General features: G+C 56.1%; 1 protein-coding gene across 4 annotated transcripts in view; it reads right to left on the minus strand.

Annotated features, from left to right (window-relative positions):
- The window catches only part of Palm (paralemmin), a 28,472-nt gene extending 9,036 nt beyond the window's left edge, over window positions 1-19,436 (minus strand). For 3 of the 4 annotated variants that reach the window (XR_006150205.1, XM_042697145.1, XM_042697143.1), the window contains exons 1-6: window positions 19,269-19,436; window positions 4,525-4,576; window positions 4,124-4,204; window positions 2,895-3,025; window positions 1,430-1,586; window positions 615-636 (exon numbers count right to left, since the gene is read on the minus strand). Coding sequence is in view for 3 of the 4 variants with exons in the window: in XM_042697145.1 (XP_042553079.1) it covers window positions 615-636; window positions 1,430-1,586; window positions 2,895-3,025; window positions 4,124-4,204; window positions 4,525-4,576; window positions 19,269-19,273 (448 nt within the window). In the remaining variant the exon portion in view is untranslated. Of the gene's footprint in view, window positions 1-613; window positions 637-1,429; window positions 1,587-2,894; window positions 3,026-4,123; window positions 4,205-4,524; window positions 4,577-19,268 lie in introns of all 4 variants that reach the window. The other variant, XM_042697144.1, reaches the window with a different exon arrangement.
- Between the last annotated feature and the right edge of the window lie 1,220 nt (window positions 19,437-20,656).

Here is a 20,656-nt window from a genome sequence, read left to right on the forward strand (position 1 = left end):
CAGCCTGTGTATTTATGTATGTATCTATATAATTATAATTATATATGTATTTAGATTTATATATGTTTTTCTTTTTTTTGGTGCAAGTACTGGGACTTGAACTCACGGCCTCACATTCAAGCTTAGCTTTTTTTTTTTTTTTGGTCTGTTGTGGGGCTTGAACTCAGGTCCTGGGTGCTGCTGTCTCTGAGCTCTTTGCTCAAGGCTAGTGCTCTACCACTTTGAGCCGCAGGCCCATTTCTGGTTTTTAGTGTTTTATTGGAGATAAGAGTCTCACAGCCTTTCCTGCTCAGGCTGGCTTCAAATCGTGATGCTTCGAGCTCAGCCTCCTGAGTCACTAGAATTACAGGCTTACCACCAGGAACCTTTTTTGGCCCAGCCTTGTCTCAATCTGGCAACTCCACCCCAGGGATCTTGTGAAACACAACACACACACATCAGGATACTCTGGGCCCGAATCAGGGCTCCGGTAGAATAATAGAATTAGTCAGGCGTGGTCTGCTGCTTCTCTTCTATTTACCAACAATAACTGCTTTCAGGCTTCCACCCACATGCAATCCCCGCCATGGCCACCAGAGGGCACCTGAGCCCGCCATTTTCCCTAGAAGCCTTACCTTTGGGCGTGCCCACTGGGGTCTGCAAGAGAAAACAAGAGAGTTCAGGGATGCTGGGGCCTCAACTGACCTCCTTCTCATCCTATCTTCTTTTTTCCTGTTCCTGAAACCTGAACTTAGGGCCTGTGCGCTGTCCCTGAGCTCTTTCGCTTAAGCGCTCTATTACCTTGAGCCACAGCACCACTTCTGATTTTCTGGTGGCTAATTGGACATGAATCTTATGGACTTTCTGGCCCAGGCTGGCTTCAAACTGTGATCTTCAGATCTCAGTCTCCTGGGCAGCTAAGATTACAGATGTGAACCACTGGTGTCAGGCCATCCTCTTTTGGGGTTCAGATCTTTTTGGGGGGGGGCTGAACTCTGGGCCTGGGCGCTGTCCCTCAGCTCTTCAGCTCAAGGCTAGCGCTCTACCACTTGAGCCACAGCACCACTTCCAGCTTTTTTCTTTTTGCTTATGTGGTGCTGAGGAATCGAACCCAGGGCCAAAGGCATGCAAGGCAAGCGCTCTACCACTGAGCCACCTTCCCAGCCCCGGGGCTCAGATCTTGCCCCTTTATTGGCAAGGCCTTCAGGTTATGCTGGGTCCAGCTCCCTCTCTGTCTCCCCTCGATGGTCAGACTTGTCCACAGCCACCCCAGTGCCCCTGCCAAGTTAGTGCAGCAGCTTCTTGCTCTTTCTCTAACATAGTCCTGCCTCAATGGACCATCCTGTGTGTGTGGGTCCCCTCCATTTGGAACAAAAGCTTCCTGTTTCTCTAGGTCAAAGTGCATACCGCCACTGGGGTCTCAGCCTGTGCTGGGCACCCCGTTCCTTACCTGCTGTGAATTCATCACCACTTCAGTTTTGCTGTCCCGGGCTGGGCTTGGGGCTGAGGTGGGAGTCCGGGCCGGGCTAGGGGCTGTGGTGGCATTCTCCTGGGGGGCAGCAGGGACTGACACCCCATTTTCCAGCATGTCGATCTCCTTCTCCAACCTGGGAAGAGGCAGGTGTGAGGCACAGGCCACTTTCGACCCCCCGCGGCTCGCTGGATCTAACGTTTCCTAATGACCCCGCCTAGTCTTCTCATATGGCTTCACAAGTGGGGAAACTGAGGCATGGCATGGCGTGATCGTTCAGCAAGTGATCAGGGCAGCAGCACTGGCACCACAGCGGACTCTGCTCAGTCCTGTCATCATTTATTCCAAATGAGCTCTGCTGTTTTCCCCTTCAAATTCATTTCCTTTTCACAGGAAATGTTATCTCTCTGGGGACCATGGAAAAAAAGGGTCACTTTCCAAGTTACAGAAGGTAATGGGAGGTGTGGCTCAAGAGGTAGAACAAGCTGAAAAGCTCTAAATTCAAACCCCAGTACTGACAGGAAAAAAAAAAAAAAAAGCACAAACAAATCCAGGAAAACAAAGAGGGCTGGATTGGAGGGACTCCTGGAAGTTCAGCCCCTCCCCAGGACAGCCTCAACAGAACTACCCGACCCATCCCCAGCCTGGGTTGGCTGAGCTCTTTAGAGGCGGGATGATTGTGGAGCTGCACGGGCAGAGGCAGAGAGCAGGTGAACCTGCAGGGAGTGCCCACCCCAAATCTGTTCAGATTGGGGATTTCTCCAGAGCTCACACCCTTCTCCCACCCCCTCTAGAACCTTCTGTGACCTCTCACGTCTTCCTGGGGCCACCTCTCAGTCCCCATGCTCTGGGCCCCTTCCTTGGCTTGAGCAGACACTTGGAATTTCGGTCATTTCCCTCCGCCCTGACCCTACTGCTCCCAGCTGGCCCTGGGCCTCTGTCTGCTGGAAACTGGTGTTTTGTCCCAGCCCCCATCCTGCTTTCCCCATCCTGCCCCTTCCCCTGCTTCCTGTAGGCCTGGCCGCCACGGTGGCCTCTGCCAGCACCAGCGGAGGACTGGCCAGCTGGGCTGGCGCCAGGAAGCCCCCCTCCCCTGGGAGACCAATGGCGGCAACTCCCATCCTCTGGGACCCTGGATCGGCCCTGACTTCAAATGACTCTTAACACCTGCTCTAACAACACTGAGACAGCTCAGAGTCAGTGAGGCAGCCTCTGTCCACAGCCCAGCCCAGCCCAGCCTGTGAGTCCTTCATCAAAGCCATCACCCTCAAAGCAGTCTATCTGGGAGCCACACCTGAACCAGCCACTATGTCCTGGAACACATTATCTTCATCCCCAACCATGAAGGACCCTGGCCCTTCCATCTGGGGCTTCTTCTACTGAATCTGTGTGCACCCGGGCTCCCTCTGTGTGTGAGTCTAGCTGGGTTCCTGTGTGAGCTCACCTGGAGATGGACTCTTCCAGGAGCCGGGCCTTCTGCTCATCCTCCTGCATCTGCCTCCTCATATCCTCATCACCTTCTGAGGCTGAGGATGGCGTCCCCTCTAGCAGCCAGCGTTCCCGCAGTGCCTTGGACTGCAGTGGCAGACATGGGGGTCAGACTCAAGTTATAGTCAGTATGAGGATCAATCAGGGTCCTGCTTGTGGTCAGAGTCAAAATCAGGGTTAGGGTAAAGGTCAGACTGTGGCTCATGCTTTGGCCAGAGGTCTTGTGTGTGTGTGTGTGTGTGTGTGTGTGTGTGTGTGTGTGTGTGTGTGTATGTGTGTGCGCATATGGCACCAGTATTGGTGCTTGAATTCAGGACCTGGGTGATTTCCTTGAGTTGTTTTGCTCAAGACTAGCGCTCTACCACTTGAGTCACTTCCATGGCTTTAGTTTTGGTGGTTAATTGGTGATAAGAGTCTTACTGGCTTTCCTGTCCTGGCTGACTTCGAGCCATGATCCTCAGATCTCAGCCTCTCAGCCTCCTGCGTAGCTAGGATTACAGGAGTGAGCCACAGGTGCCAGGCAGGGCTGAGGTCTTGATGAAGGCCAGGATTATGAGTAGAATGAAGGCCAGGGTCAGGATCAATCAACATCATCATGGCCAAGGAGCAGAGTCAAAGTCAAAGGCTAGGTCTGGGTCAAAGTGAGGACCCTTGTGGTTGGAGTCAAGGTCCAGAACTGGATCAGGATTGTGAACCACACCATGGTCAGGGTCAAGCAGGATCAGGGGCATCAGGGTAGGATCAGGATCAACACTGGAGTCAGGTTCAGGGTTGGGGTGGGAATTAGGGTGCTGATCCCTATTCCTCAGTTCCTCACGGTCTATAGAGACCGCACAGCGCCCATGTAGACCTCACCAGGCAGGCCCCGCCCTCATAGATACGCCTACCTCAGCCAAGGTCACACCCACTAGGCCCCACCTATACAGACCACGCCCACCAGGACAGCCTGTACCAGCCACACCCCCTACAGGCCACACCCTCAAGACTCTGTCCATTCAAGTCCCGCCCTGCTCCATGCAGGCTCCACCCACAAGAACCTGCCACACAGGCCACGCCCACACACATTCGGGTCACGCCCCCAAGACAAGCCTCGCAGGCCCCACCCCATGCAGGGACCACGCCCACAGCGCCTGCCTTGCAGCCCCGCCCCTGGCCCCGCCCACCCGGGAGCGCCACGCCCCCTACCTTCAGGTGCTGCAGCTGCCGCCGGTCATCCTCCAGCTGCCGGCGCCGGCTCTCAATCTCCGCCTGCCTCCTCCGCTTCTCCTGGGGGGCCGCGGGCAGGGTCAGCACGGAGAGCCGGCCAGCCCGCCATGCCCGCCTCCCCCGAGACCCCCGCGTTCCCTGAGTGAGCCCCAGCTTCGTGATGATCGGCCGGGGGCAGAGTCTGCCCGACGCCAGCCTCAGTTTCCCCACCTGAACACCATACGGAGGGTAGGGCAAAAGGGGTCTTTATTTTCACCTTGTAGGGAACGGCCACGCCCTGGTTCTGTGCCCCAGCCTGGACGTGGGGAACCCAGAGGCCCCACTCCCTCCCCCAATCTCTACCCCCAGACCCTCCTGCCCACAGGGCAGGGGTAACTTACTGCGATGGCCTGGAGCCGCTCCTGCTGGGATGCAGTGTCTGCCGCCAGGACCCTGGAGACAGGAGACCGAGGGCCACCTCAGCCAGACCCCCGGAAGGTGACCCCGGGCTAGGGCTCCCCTCCGACACCCTTATCCATTAATTCCCTCAGCAAAACCTCTTGCAGCACCCCGGTGGCACGCCCCCCTGCCCCCCTGGCAAAGCACAGGGCCAAGGGAGAGAGGCACAGTGCAGGGAACAGGGCAGGAGGAGGGGAGGAGGAGAGGAACGTTCGGGAAGGTGGGGGAAGAGGGTAATTGAGGTTGGGCCTGGAGGGATGCATAGGAGCTCAGCAGGTTTCCCGGGCCCTTCCACCCCCTCCCACCTAACAAGAGGGCAGAGTGCCCACTAGACTCCATCCCACTGTGGGCTTTCATAGTCAAATGGACCATCCTAGGACTTCTAGCACTTTCTACCCTGGCCTTCCCAGCAGCCTAAAGAGCCCAGAGAGGATGCTCTTGCCCATTGTCTTTTCCCAGTTGGCCCAGTGAGGTGGGTTTTGGGGTGTGTGTGTGTGTGTGTTGGTACTGAGGCTTGAGCTCAGGTGCTCACAGCTGGCGCTCTACCACGTCAGCCATGCCCCAGTTCCAGCTTTTTGTTTTTTTTTGCTAGTTATCTTGGATTTGTGCACTGGGGCTGCCTCTGAAGCTCGATCCTCAGAACGCAGCCTCCTGGACTAGCTAGGATTACAGGCGTGGGCCACCCAGTGAGGTTTGAGCCTTACTCCAAGGGCTGATTGATATACAGCAGGAGGTTAATAAAGCAGCGGAGAATCCCTCACCCTCTCCCAGGCCCGGGTGGGCTTTGGAGCTCCTCCTTACTGAGTCGAACTGTGCATCCAATGCGGGTGATCTACCTTCCATTCCCCCTCCCACCTCCCTGCTGGCCCCGCCCCAGTGCTGGCCCCGCCCCACCCAGTGGGCGGGGCTTTGACTCAGGCCCCTCCCTCCCATCACTAGGACTTGTCAAAGGTTCCAAAGCCTCTGTGAGCAGGAGCTCAGTTAAAGGCTGTGACTGGAACTTGGGTGTGTTCCTAGGACATAGGCAGGGTCGAGTGTGGGGTGGTTCCAAGCTCTGTGTGTGTGTGTGTGTGTGTGTGTGTGTGTGTTGGGGGTAGTTTCCAATCCCAAATGATCCCAGGGCCAGCTGGCTGCTCAAGGCAGCGCCCATGGGCAGGAGGCCCAGGCAAATGGGGGCAGGGCCCGGTGGCCCCAACTAGTCCGCCTCTCCTCCCTCCCCTCCCCTGGCCTCTCCTCTTTAACCTCCCTCCCCCAGCCTCCCCTCCCCAAGCCTTCCCCCCACTCCCAGCCCGCCCACACTGTCCCAGCCCAAGCCCTTCCCACTTCTCCTCCCCACCCTGGTCCCTTATCTCGGAAGGGACTGAAATTACAGGCTGTCCTTTACTTCTCTTGCCACCCCCGACACCCTCTGTCTTTGTTATCGGGGCCTGGAGTCATCCAGGGGGACTCAGAAAGGCCCCTCACACCTCTCTGGGTCTTAGTTTCCCCGTCTGTAAGTGGAGGGGCCCCAGACAACCCCAGCTTTCCGTCACACATCATGGGGGAAACAGAGCCCCCCCTCCCTCCAGTCGAAGAGGCTGCTCTGGGTTGGATCAAGACACTCTGAGCCCACAGGTTCCGTTTCCTGGCCCCACTGAGACCTGTGAAGCTGCCAGGCTCCCACGCCCTGCAGGTGACCCCCAGTGGTCCCTCCCTTCCTGACTGGCCTCACAGCTCTGATTGGGGTTGCCTCCCAGGGCCCCACCCCCTAGCAGGACCACACCCTCTGTGGCTTCCCCTTCTCTCCCAGAGTGAGGTTGGGTTCAGCTGGGTGGGGCTCAGGAGAGGCTTGATCAAGCCTTCTGGCTTGGGGGCCCCTGCCACAAGGACCAGCTCAACTGGGACTTCAGGGTCTGCCCAGTTGCACTGTACTCACCCACCCTTCATTCCCGCTGGCCTCCTTTTCCCCAGCTTTAACCCGGGCTCCCAAATCCTCTGCCACCTCCCTGGACCCTGACAGCCCTCTCTCTGTACCCCACAACCAGAGAGACAGCTTCTCAAAACAAGAATCATATCCTGACTCTCTCTCCACTCTAACGCTGGCTACTCACACCTTGGAAGAAACCATCAGGCCGGAGTACCAGCCCGGATCTTTTCTTGGCAGCTTGCTCTAACCACCAGGATCTATGTCTAGATACCCAGTTCTCTCCTACCCCAGGCCCTTTGCACTTGCTGTTTCCCTTGTCTGTTCTTCTCAGGGCTGGTCACTAAGTCCATAGAGGGCAAGACTAGGAAGTGGCAGAGCTGGACTCAACTCAAGCCACTACTGCCCAGATGAGATCCACTAGAGACCCACCCAGGATGTTGACAAAGCTGGATCACAGGGTCCACACAGCAGCGAAGACCTCGGGGCACAGGGGACCATGACTGGACCCTGCTCCCACCCCAGTGGTCAGGTGACTATTCAGGCCCAACCCCGGGACACAGGGATGTCTGTGCGGCTGGCTCGCCCGCCTGGAGACAAGGCGGCAGTGTCCACTTGAACAGCCTGTCCCGAGCCAGGGGCAGGGGAAGGTCAGGCGGGCAGAACAGGCAGAGAGGCACTGGGACGATGCTGCCAGCGAGGCTGGGCAGGAGGAACTGTCCCCAGCGCGTGGGTCAGATGGAGGGGGTGCAGGCTGGGTCACCACCCTGGGCAGGGGGGGAGAGGCGGGGAGCCAGAGCCGCTGCCCCGCCCCCCCTCCCAGCGCTGCCGCCGCCACCGCCACCGCCTGATGGATGGCGGCCCGCGGGAGTCGGTCGCCTTGGCAACCGCGCTGTCCCCATGGCAACGCGAGGCCCACACAGGGGTGGGGCCTGTGCTCAGCGGCTCCCACCCCCAGACGGTGGTGCCTGGGGGGGGGGGGGTGCTGCTAGGCTTCCTGCTTGTCCTAGGGGACTGCCTAGAGGGTGAGCCTGGGCCGAGGGGTTCAGTCTTGCTTCCCCCATGGTTAAGGTGAGAGGATACTTTAATATTCTGGGGTTCCTGGTCTGTCCGATGAGCACAGCCAAGAAGAATCTTAAGACTAAAGGATGAGCAACTTCTTTTTGCCAGTGTTGGGGCTTGAACTCAGGGCCTGGGCGCTGTCCCTGAGCTTCTTTTGCTCAAGGCTTGAGCCACAGCGCCACTTCCGGCTTTTTCTGTATATGTGGTGCTGAGGAATCGAACCCAGGGCTTCACGCATGCTAGGCCAGCACTCTACCACGGAGCCACCTTCCCAGCCCTAAGGCTTTGCAACTTCTTGAACCCACATCATAAAGCAAAACACAGGCAACACTAAGAAGACAGCCATGAGGTAAAACAAAGGAAACGGTGGCCTTCACTGCTCCATTTCCAACAACCTTTCATCAGTGGGGAAACTGAGTCCACGCGAGAGAGCCATTCATACGCTGTGGCAGTGTTAGGAAGCACCAGAACTTATTGTCACCGTCCTATTCAAAGGAGAGCAGAAACACATTGGAGCCTTTCAAGCGCCTAGTCTCAGCCTCCACTGGGCCAGGCAGGGGTGTGGCACCGGCTGAGCAGTAGAAACAGAGGCCACAAGATCTTAGGTGGAGCCCAGTGCGGGTGGCTCAGCCTGTCAACCTGGCTATTCAGGACACTGGCATTTGAGGATCACAGTTCAATGCCAGCCAGGAAGGAAAGTCTGTGAGACTCTTATTTCTAATTAACTACTAAAAAGCTGGAATTGGAGCTGTGGCTCAAGTGGCAGAGCACCAGTCTTAAGCCAAAAAATGCTCAAGGACAGCACCCAGATTCTGACTTCAAGCCCAGGTATGGGAACACATGCCCCCCACCCTCCCCCGCAATCCTGGGGCTTGAACTCAGGGCCCAGCAACTGTCCCTGAGCCTCTCTGTGCTCAAGGCTAGCACATAGCGCCACTTCCAGTTTTCTGTGTATGTGGTACAGAGGACTTGAACCCAGAGCTTCATGCATGCTAGGCAAGCACTTTACCACTAAACCACATTCCTAGCCCATGGGCACACATTAAAACAACAACATACACACACACACACCACACACACTGTGTTGAAACTGAACTATACAACTGTGGGTAAGGGATGGGAGGGAAACACTGGGAGAGAGTGAGGGAAAGGGTGTACTCTTCATCGGACTTATGTAACTGTGATCCCTCTGTACATCACCTTTATAACTACAATAAAAAATGAAAAACAAACAGATCTCAGGTGCAGATGGAGAGGTGGAGTTTTGCGTGGCCTCAGGACACTGCCATCTCTGAGAGGTAGGCACCACCAGCTTTGAGCTGCCCACCCACAGTGCGCAGCGCAGCGCGGGCATCCCGGCCCCGCGCCTGTGTGTGTGCGTGCGTGCGTGTGTGTACGCGTGCGCGCGCACGATTATTTTTACAATACTCTGGAGCAAAAAAATCTGTGCCGGGATGCTGCCATGTGGGCGGCTCAGACCTGGGCAGGGCGTCGTCTGCAAGCGCGTGAGATAATCCTCGCTTGAGCAGCAGATGAGCTAATGGGACCCAAGCCCAGAGCCAGACGCAGCCCAACGAGGCCTCCGCGCGCGCGGTGCTTTGCAGGCTTTATTTTCTTTCTTTCTGAAAGGTCCAGAGAAGTTATGCAACAAATCCAAGGTCACCCAGCGGGCAGGGAGGGCCCTGGCAGAGAGGCTGGTGGGTGTAAGTGATGTGGGGGGGGAGGGGTGTCACACGAGATCTTCTCCTGGTAGACAGGAATGGGGTGTGGGGTGGGGGAGGCCCCCCCCCCAATCAGGCAGGCACAGTGCCCAGAGCTAGGAACATTCCTGCTGCCCAGTGAAAGGAAAGCGCTGACCGTAGGCCTTGGCCAGGAGGATTTCGGGTTACGCAGGCCCACGGGCCACAGGGTACCGAGGAATTGAACCCAGGGCTCCCACTGGGGATAGGCCCCTCAACCTGGCTGGATCTGAGCCCCCTGGAGAGCCCCAAGAGTCTCCTGTGGACCCTGGGAGCTTTTGTCCCCTGGGGCCAGCTGTCAGCTACTCTTCAGGGCTTTGTGTCTCACCCCTTCGGCCTTGTCTTTTTTTGTTTTTGTTTTTGGTGGGTCCTGGAGCTTGAACTCAGGGCCTGGGTGATGTCTCTGAGATTTTTTTTTTTTTCCCCTCAAGGTTGGAGCTCTAACCACGTGAGCCACAGTTCTACTTCCAGCTTTTTGGTGGTAAATTGGAGATGAAGGAGTCTCATCAATGTTGCCTGCCAATGCTGGCCTGGAACTATGCTCCTCAGATCTCAGCCTCCTGATAGCTAGGCTGACAGGCGTGAGTCACCCGTGCCAGGCTGTCTCTTTATCCTTTAAGCCCAGGTGGTCAATTGCTTTTCAGAGCACAGCTGGGCACAGCTATCTCCCCTGATGCCCTCTGGGGTCTCCAAGAGTGGGGAGAAAGCTTCTTCCACCCAGCCCTAATGGCTCACAGACACTAATGAGGTAAAGAATATGAGGGACTCCTAAGACTTCCAGAAGGTGCTGGGCAGAGGTCGATATGTTGCCTATTAACCTGGGGTGGGGGAGGAGCTGGATCCTGGCCACAGAAAGGAAAGGGTTGACTAGGCAGGGCCAAAGACCCAGGCTCCCTCTCCACCCCCCCATTCCTCCACCCTGGATCCACAAAGCATTCCTGGCCTGCTCCCACCCCAGGGCCTTTGCACCTGCTGTGCCAACTGCCTGGTGCACTCTGCCAGTGCAGGTCTCCAATGGGCCTTCCTGCCTTTCCTCAGAGGTCACCCCCTCACTCAGGTCCCCGCGGCCACTTGAATTTTCACCTTCTGGCACCTCTCTAGTCCTCATCCCCCACCATGAGACACCCTTGTTTTACTGATTTTCTTCAGAGGCAAGACGTGGATTCATGGGATGAGGTGACTGCAGTAGGAAGGTTCTGGAACTAGATAGAGGCGGTGGTGGCGGCAGAACTTGGTATCAAAAAGTGGGTTGAGTGATTCCTTGTCTGTAATGTTTGGGACAATCAGTGTTTTGTGTTTGGGCATGTTTATATCTACAAAGTGATCTCTCATGTATAATCTGGAGTCAAATCATGATCTCCAGGTGTCTTTGTGCGTGTCTATGTGCGTGTGTGTGCATGTGTGTGTGTATGTGTGCGTGTGCGTGTGTGTGCATGTGTGTGTACGTGTGTGTGCATGTGTGTATGTGCGTGTGTATATGTGTGTGCATGTGTGTATGTGCGTGTGTGCGTGTGTATGTGTATGTGTGTGCATGTGTGTGCGCGCGTGTGCATGTGTGTGCGTGTGTGTGCATGTGTGTATTGCGTACGTGTGCATGTGTGTAGGTGTGTGTGCATGTGTGTGCGTGTGTGTGCGTGTGTATGTGTGTGTGTATGTGTGTGTGTGTGTGTGCATGTGTGTGTGTGTGTGTGTGTGTGCATGTGTGTGTGCATGTGGGGGGGGGTTGAACTCAGAGCCTGGGCACTGTCCTTTAGCTGTTTTTGCTCAAGGCTGGCATGTGAGCCCACAGCTCCATTTCCATCTTTATGGTGGTTAACTGGAGATAAGGGTTTCAGCTCTCAGCCTCCCGTGTAGCTAAGACTATAGGAGTGAGCCACTTACAGAATGTCTCCCTCCCCCCAGCCCCCCCATCCTAAGGCCCAGACACTGGGCTTGGGCTCTGTCTTGAGTTCAGGGCTAGCACTCTACCACTTGAGCCAAAGCACCAATTTCCAGCTTTCTGTGTGATTAATTAGAGAAAAGAGTCTCACGGACTTTCCTGCCAGGGGCTGGCTTTGAACTGTGGTCCTCAGATCTCAGTCTCCTGAACCGCTAGGATTATAAATGTGAGCCACTGGGGCCCAGGTTAGAATGTGTTTAATGGAACCACATTTTTAGTGTTCCATTAATTGCTTAGAGAGAGAAAGAAAGAGAGTGAGAGCAAGAGAGACAGAGAGACAGCAAGACAGAGAGAGAGGAGGGAGGGAGAGAAGAAGGGAAGGAAGGAAGGAAGGAAGGAGGGAGGGAGGGAGGGACGGCACCGGTGTTGCTGGGGATGGAACCAGGGCCTCGTGCTCACCATTCAGCCCCATCCCCAGCCTGTGTTTGTGCTTTGCCTACAACCTGCCCCACATGCTCAGGTATGGAATTTTCCACCTATGGCATCAGCATTCAGAAAAAAAACTTTCAAAGTTTGAGTCAGGTGCTTGCGGTTAATGCCTGTAATCCTAGCTACTCAGGAGGCCAAGAGCTGGCAGATGGAGGTTTGAGGCTCACTGGGATGAAAAAGTCTGAAAGACTGCAGCTCCAAAAGCACTACCCAGAAGCTGGGCTGGGAGGCATTGTTCAAGTGGTAAAGCACCAGCCAAGGAAGCAAGCAAAACAATCATGAGGCCCTGCATTCAAACCCAGTATTGGCCAAAAAAAAAAAAAAAAAGTTTGGGTCTTTTCATCAGAATTTCTCATCCTGTACTAAAAACTACTGAAGTGTGTGTGTGTGTGTGTGTGTGTGTGTTGGCTCTGGGGCTTGAGCTTAGCGTATAAACACAGTCCCTGTGGTTCAAGGCTGGCTCTTTACTACTTGAGCCACACATCTTCTTTTGGCTTTTTTCGGCGCATAATTGGAGATAAGAGTCTCACAGACTTTCTTGCCCCAGCCTGAATCCTCAGATCTCAGCCTCCTGAGTAGATAGGATGACAGATAAGCCACAGTGCCCAGCCTGAATTATATTCTTTAAGCAGGTGGTTATAGGCTATGTGGACTATATCTCAATAAAAACATTACTATAGGAGCTGGGAAGGTGGCTCAGTGGTAGAGCGCTTGCCTTGCATGCCTGAGACCTTGGGTTTGATTCCTCAGCACCACATAAGCAAAAAGAAAAAAGCCGGAAGTGGCGCTGTGGCTCAAGTGGTAGAGTGCTAGCCTTGAGCTGAAGAGCTGAGGGACAACGCCCAGGCCCAGAGTTCAGGCCCCACGACTGGATCAAAAAAAAAAAAAATTACTATATATGTTTTGTAAATAAACACACACACACACACACACACACACACACACATTTACATATACAAGGTCAACATTCCTAGTAAGGGTTGGAGCTGGGTTAGCATCCTGCCTACTATTCAAGGGCTTCCGGGGCCCTGCCCTGAGACTTCACGTGATCAGAAGGTCACAGGTGACACTTGACCCCTGGCCCTCAAGCCGCAAACCTACGTCCTCTCTGCCTCCTCCACTATAGCTGGGCTCCCAGGCCTGGTTCTGATGCTCCATGGCTCCTCTGTCTCGGGCAGAAGACTCAGGTATCTGGCCCGGCTCTCTCCTGAAACTCCTCAGACACAACTTCCGCCCAGGACAGGAAGTCCCTGGGCACCAGGCTCTCTCCGGCTTCATCCAAGACTGGGCCAGCTCTCATGGCCAAGATGTCTCATCCTCATGGGGGATGGATGGCTACATCAGTGCTCTGGACTTCACTGTTTTCTTCATTTAGACAGGATTCCTACTCTCTGGCTCTGACAGAACAGCCCCCTTCCCTCTGCGCCCCCCCTCAACTACCCCCCTTCCCCCCCAACTTGTCTTCTCTCTCTCTAGTCCCTGTCTTGACCCCACTGGCTGGTCAGCCCTTTTCCTGCTCAGATGCTGACTCAGGCAAAATGTGGTCCTCAAGAGCACAAACCAAAGAGCCCTCTCCCCCCCCCCCCCACATCGGTAATAGTGCTGCGGCCTGGGTACTGTCCCTGAGCTCTTTTGCTCAAGGCTAGCACTCTACCACAGAGCCACTTCAGGTTTTCTGGTGGTTAAATAGAGATAAGAGTCTCACAGGCTGGGCACTGGTGGCTCAAGCCTGTAATCCTAGCTACTGAGGAGGCTGAGATCTGAGGATGACGGTTCAAAGCCAGCCCGGGCAGAAAAGTCCATGAGACTCTTATCTCTAATTAACCACTAGAAAACCGTAAGTGGCTCTGTGGCTCAAGTAGTAGAGCACTTGCCTTGAGCTGAAGAGCACAGGGATAGCAGCACCCAAGCCCAGAGTTCAAGCCCCAGGACCAACAACAAAAAGAGTCTTGCGGACTTTTTCCTGCCTTGGATGGCTTTGAACCTCGATCCTTAGATCTCAGCCTCCTGAGTAGCTAGGATCGTGTAAGCCACCAGCGCCCAGCTTTCCAATGCTTCCCTACCACTTCTGGGCCTTTGCACATGCCCAATTGCCATCAAGTACATATACTTTTCTGCTTGCCTGGTAAACCCTTGAATTCTTTCACAGCAAAGACCCATGCTGAGCTAAACCTGCCTTGATCTTGTGTGAGACTTAGGTCTTTGAATGCATGATGAGTTTCCACAGATGTAAGGAATATCTTTTATTATTTTTTTAACCAACATCAATCCATTTCCCAGCTGCAAGATCTGAGACTATCAGGCAAGGCATGGTAGAACACACCTGTAATCCCAGCACTGGAAAGGCTGAAGTCGAAGAATGCTGAGTTCAGGCCAGCCTAGGCTACACAGTAACCCCTTTCTCAAAAACAAATAGGATCGTAGCTAGCTCACACCTGTAATCCTAGCTACTCAGGAGATCAAGAGGCTCAAGGCCTGACTGGGCAAAAAGTTCTTGAGACTGTCATCTCAACAGAAAAAGCCAGGCATAGTGTTGCATGTCTCAGCTATGGGGAGAATTGTTAATAGGATGACCATGGCCCAGGCTGGTCTTGCTTTCTGCAAGACCCTATCTAAAAAAAAAAGAAAAAAAAAGTATGCTGGGTACAGGTGGCTCATGCCTATAATCCTACTCAGAAGGCTTGAGATCTAAGGATCATGGTTCAAAGCCAGCCTGGAGGGCTTGGGAAGGTGGCTCAGTGGTAGAGTGCTTGCCTCACCTGCATGAGGCCCTGGGTTCCATTCCTCAGCACCACATAAGCAGAAAAAGTCAGAAGTGGTGCTGTGGCTCAAGTGGTAGAGCACTAGCCTTGGGCTGAAGAACTAAGGGACAGCGCCCAGACCCAGAGTTCAGGCCCCACGACCGACAACGACGACGACAACAACAAGCCAGCCTAGGCAGGAAAGAAAGTCCATGAGACTCATCTCTAGTAACCTTTTCAAAAAAGCCAGAAGTAGAGCTTTGGCTCAGTAGTAGAACTCTAACCGTAACAAAATGAAGCTCAGGGACAGCACACAGGTCCCTGAGTTCAAGCCCCAGGACCAGCCCAAGAAAGAAAGAAAGAAGGGAGGAAGGGAGGGAGGGAGGGAGGGAAGGAAGGAAGGAAGGAAGGAAGGAAAGAAGGAAGGAAGGACAATAAAAAACAACCAAGCTAATACTTGATGCCTAGCTGACACATTGACCACCCCCCCCCAAAAAAAATAAAACTCACAGTCCCTCTGGCACAGGAAGGGACCAAACACCCTACCCAGACCTTATGGCAACTTAAAAGGGACAAATCCAGCCGGGCGCCAATGGCTCACGCCTGTAATCCTAGCTACTCAAGAGACTGAGATCTGAGGGTTGCAGTTCAAACCAGCTTGGGCAGGAAAGTCTGTGATACTCTCATCTCCAATAAACCACCAGAAAACCAGAAGTGGTACTGTGGCTCAAGTGGTAAAGTGCTTCCTTTGAGCTGAAGAGCTCAGGGACAGTGCCCTAGCCCAGAGGTTAAGCCCCATGACACCCCTTTCCCCCCTCCCCACGGGAAAAAGCCCATCCCTGGCCTTTTTGCAGCTGGTAACCTGCAAAGGTTCACAATTCTACTTACACAGAAATCTGAAGGAGCAAGGTTTGAACACAGCTCAGGGGAGAAGGGGAAGGGAGTTATCCAGACCCCATCTTAGCTTGTTAGCTGGGCATGGTGGCTTGTGCCTGTGATTCCATCTGAACAGAAGGTTGTAAATGGAAAGCTACTGGTCTAGGTTAGCCATGGGGGGGGGGGGGCGGAGGGAGGGGGACGGGACAAAACAAGAGACCCTACCTGAAAAATAACTAAAACAAAAAGGTGGCTCACACCTGTAATCCTAGCTACTCAGGAGGCTGAGAGAACCAGCTGGGGCAGAAAAGTCCGTGAGACTCTCATCCTCCCCATTTAACCAGCAAAAGGTCTGAAGTGGAACTGAGGCTCAAGTGGTAGAACACCAGCCTTAAGTGGAAAAAGTTGAGAGGACGAGGCCCTGAGTTCAAACCTTAGGTAAGGGTACAAAAAAAACAACAACAACAAAAACCAGCTTGTGGTATTGCTCAAGTGGTAGAGCGCCTGTCTGTCAAGTGTAAGGCCCCTGGCCTAGGTTCAAACTTCAGTACCACCACAAACCCACCCAGATTCCTAATTCAAAGTAAATGTGCTCAAGTGGGAGAGAAAGGTTATATTGTTATAATCAACAGGGAGGAAAACCCAGAAGTTGCTGCCCAAGCAGATACCCTGGGTAAAAGAGATACAAAGAAAAAGAAAGTGGGGTATTAAATTCAATTATCAGCAGATCCATGCTGCCTTTCAACCAGCCCTGCCTATCATGAAAAAGAGAGATTAGCATGCGTGAAAGAGCTGTCAGAGACCCAGTTAGCACCCAATGGCGACTTTCCCTCTGAAATTCCCCAGGGAGGGGGAGGAAGGGGGGGGTGGAGGAGGAGAGAGGGGGAGGGGAGGAGGGAAAATCTGGAAGGGCCAGCACATTGGGCCACAAGGGCTGGGCCGACCCCAGGTCTCCCAGAGGGAAAGAAACATACAACTCTCCCCCAGTAGAGTCCCCTCTTTCACCTAGCCTGAAGCCATCGCTCTCTCTTTTTTTTTTTTTTAAATCTTTTTTTTTCTTCTGGTCCTAGGGGGCTTGAACTCAGGGCCTGGGCGCTGTCCCTGAGTCTTTTTGTGTTCAGGGCTAGCACTCTACCACTTGAGTCGCAGCACCACTTCCAGCTTTTTCTAAGTAGTTTCTTGGGGATAAGAGTCTTATGGACTTTTCTGCCTGGGCTGGCTTCCAACCATGATCCTCAGATCTCAGTGTCTCTCTCTCTCTCTTTTGGTCGGTGGTGGGGCTTGAACTCTGGGCCTGGATGCTGTCCCTCAGCTCTTCAGCTCAAGGCTAGTGCTCTACCACTTGAGCTACAATGCCACTTCCAGTTTTCTGGTGGTTTATTGGAAATGAGTCTCACAAACTTTCCTGCCTCGGCTGACTTTGAACTGTGATCCTCAGATCTCAGTCTTGTGAGTAGCTAGGATTACAGGCGTGAGCCACCAGTGCCTAGCTTTTGGCTAATCTTTATGTTCTTTTTTTTTTTTTTGGTCATTGGGCCTGGGCGCTGTCCCTCAGCTCTTCAGCTCAAGGCTAGTGCTCTACCACTTGAGCCACAGCGCCACTTCTGGCTTTTTCTGCTTATGTGGTGCTGAGGAATCAAACCCAGGGCCTCATGCATGTGAGGCAAGCACTCTACCACTGAGCCACCTTCCCAGACCCTTCATTATATTCTTAAATGAACAGAAATGGATGGATTTCATCCTTAAGTTAACAGTATTTAAAGTCTGTTAAATTATTATTAATAGTAGTAGTATTTATTGGGGGGGCCACGGGTACTGAGGCTTGATCTCAGGGTTTGAGCATCGTCCCTAGCTCTCTACCACTTTGAGCCACAGCTCCACTTCAGTTTTCTGGTGGTTTATTGAAAATAAGAATCTCACAGACTTTGGGCTGGCTTTGAACTGTGATCCTCAGATCTCAGCCTCCTGAGTATCTAGGATGACAGGTGTGAGACACCAGCACCATCTTAATGCCTTTCTTTCTTTCTTTCATTTATTTGCCAGTCCTGGGGCTTGAACTCAGGGCCTGGGCACTGTCCCTAAGCTTCTTTTGCTTAAGGCTAGCACTCTACCACTTGAGCCACAGTGCCACCTTCAGCCTTTTCTATTTATGTGGTACTGAGGAATCGAACCCAGGGCTTCATGCGTGCTAGGCAAGCGCTCTACCACTAAGCCACATTCCCAGCCCTTAACACGTTTCTTAAACTTTTCACCCCCATGCCTTCCCACAGCCCAGTCATCTTCCATATCTCAGGCTTTGAAATCCACTGGAATGGAGCCAGATAAGCGTGCACAGGTAAGCTCCTGCCTCACTCCATGCCGAAATCTGCTCTGCACACCTCCACAACAACTATGAGGGACACATGTCTCAGACAGAGCAGCATCACTGACAATGGAGGACCAAGGACAGAGCTGTTTGCCCACCTACGTAGCCAGCTAAGTCCATATCCCAGCTGCACCCAGGAAACCCGAGTCTGAGAAACAAACGCACGGAGGGACCAACAAATCACACCAAGGAACTATCTGAGTGCTGTGTGACTCTGAGGTATCCACAGTCCGTCTCTGGGCCTCCAGAGCATCACCAGGGTGGGAAAAGAAAAGGGGTGCCAAGTGGCGGGAAAAGAGACAATAGGGTCCAGTGAGAAGATGCCTCCCATCAGCTGCCCACAGCCTGGGTCGGAGTGGCCTCCTCCAGGCAGCCCCCTCCCCATGACCACACCCTGCCCAGCTCCCCCTGCCAGGAGGCCTAGAGATGGATTCCCTCGGGCCCAGCCAAGCAGAGCAGATAAACAAGCTAGGGATGAGAAACAGGCAAGTCGGGGCCCTGGCTCCCCTGAGCCCCTGGCTAGACTCCCGGGGCGGGGTGGGGGAGCGGCCGGGCCTTTGTCTGAGTGTCTCCCACCCTACTGAGGGTGCCCCCCTCCCCTAGGAAACACACCCAGGGGGAAGCGCGGGGGGGGGGGGGGGGGGGCGGCCACCGGCCAAGCTGGCCTGGCTGGACCTCGGCGGCGTCCCGAGCGCCCAGGCTTGGGGTAGGGACAGGGCACCCGGGACGGGGTGCTGCTGGCTTGTCACAACCACGGTGTGTGTGGGGGGGGGGGGTCCGTGTGACTCCAGGAAGTCCCCCCCATGCCTGCCCGTGAACACACCCCATGACCCCCTCCGGCCACCTGTGGGAGTGAGGGTCCCGGGGAGGGGGACACCCGGGCTGGGCACGGGGTGGAGCGCACACTCAGTTGGCACCTGCTGTGTACCAGGGCCGTGGGCCGCTCTGGGTCTGCTGTCGGATCCCCGCACACCGGGCGGCCCCAGGCGGGGGGGGGGGGGGGGGGGGGCTCAGAGATTCGCAGCTTTCGACCCTGTTACCTGCCACCCCCCGGTTTTTTATGGGGTCCTCCCGGGGCGGGCCGGGGGCGGCTGGGATTCCTTTCCCACACCGTAGGCTGAGATCGCCCCCCCCCCCAACCCGCCAGCAGCGGGAACTGAAGACAACCTCGGGGGCGCAGGCCGCCCGCTTCACGGGGAGGGGGTGGGGGGACCCTGCGCCGCAGGGGAGGGCAGGGGGAAGCCCGCACCCCTGCGATCCGGGAAGGGGTCGCTGGGGCTCCCCCGGGGGCTGACCACCTACAGGTGGCCGCGCCGGGCCGGGCAGTGTCCCCCCCTCCCCACTCCCCCGCGGGCTGGAAGCCTCCCCCCTCCCCACGAAGCTGGGGCCCGGGCCGCCCCCGCCCAGGGGAGGCCTCAGGGCGCGTGGCCCTGCCCGGTGCCCCCCACCCCACCCCGGGTCCCAGCTGGCCGCGTCCAGACGCCTCCTCCCCCCCCACAGCCCCGGGCAGCCCTTCCCGGTCCCCCCGGCGGCCCCGCGGGGGTCCCATCGCCCCCCCCCACTCCACACGTGCACACACACGGGCGGACGTGGGGCCTCGGCGGCCGGCGGCCCGCGCGCGCGCCTACTCACTCCATCTCCCGCGAGGTCCGGCGATGGCGGTGCGGGGTGCGGGGCCTCGGACGCGGGGGACGGGCTGTGTGTGTGTGTGTGGTGGGGGCGGGGGGGCGGCGATGGCTAAGGTCTGGAGGCCCGGGCTGCACGGCGCGGGGGCGGCACCGGCGCGGGCATCGCCCCGCGCGCCCGCCGCTGTATTGTCCGGGCGCGGCCGGGTGGGCTCGTGCGCGCGCCGCCGCCGCCGCCGCCGCCGCCGCTCCGCGCGCCCCGCGCGCCCCGCGCGCGCCTCCTGCCGGCCGCCGAGCGCACGTCCCCGCGCCGCGCCGCGCCCCGCTGCCCCGCGCGCGCCTCCTGCCGGCCGCCGAGCGCACCGCCCCGCGCCGCGCCGCGCCCCGCGCGCCCTCACCCCACCCCACCCCCGAGCCCCGCCCCGCCGCGCCCCTGTCACCAAGTCACCCTGGCTAAGGGGCCAGGCGCGTCTAGGGGTAAATAAATCCCAGGAAACGGGAGCGGCGGGAGCCCCGGGAGGTGCAGGAAGCCACCCCTGCCCCACACACACACCCCAAGCCGGGCACCGAGGTGAACCCTCCGCCACCACCCCGGCCGGACATCCCTGCGCAGCCAGCGGGGGAGATGGAGGGATGGGTTGGAGGGCAGGGCGAGGGCAACGGCCCTGGGGTGAGGAGGGGGCTGAGCAGCACCTGCTGGAGGCTGGGCTTGGGCCCAGGGTTTCCTCTAAAGCTCCTCCTCCGTCCCACAGAGGGAGGGAGGGAAGATATGGGGCCTGTGGAGGCCGCAGGGAGAATCCAGGCTTTGCTTGAGGCTACCAGGGAGCCACGGCAGGGAAGAACAGGGGTGCCCCGCCCCCCCCCCCCCCATGGACATGGACGTGGAGACAACTGTGACTTTTTCGAGGATCTTACAAGGACACAGCCGTCCCCCCCCCCTCCCCAGTCTCAGATACTCTTACTCAGGGAGGCCTGGGGTGGGGCGCCTCAGTTGTCTGTTAAAGTGGCTTTGGGGAAAGCCATGGCAGGATGTATCCCAGACTGGAGAGCAACACTGATGCCTTTCCCTCATGGGTCTTTGCATCTCCACCCCTCTGTGTGTGTGTGTGTGTGTGTGTGTGTGTGTGTGTGTGCACGCGCGCTAGGGCTGTCATTTGTGTCACAGCTCCACTTTTTTAGGTGGTTAATTGGACATGAGTCTTCCTGACTTTCCTGCCCAGGTGCACTTCTAACCAGGATCCTCAGATCTCAGCCTCCTGAGTAGCTAAGATTACAGATGTGAGCCACTGACACCCGGCTGCTGCGGCCGCCTCCTCCTCCTCCTCCTCCTCCTCCTCCATATGTGTATGTGTTGTTTTTTTTTTTTTTGGTCGGTCGTGGGGCTTGAACTCTGGG

Source organism: Dipodomys spectabilis, unplaced genomic scaffold (genome assembly GCF_019054845.1).
Source record: "Dipodomys spectabilis isolate Male_0828 unplaced genomic scaffold, ASM1905484v1 ptg000215l, whole genome shotgun sequence".
NCBI lineage: Eukaryota > Metazoa > Chordata > Mammalia > Rodentia > Heteromyidae > Dipodomys > Dipodomys spectabilis.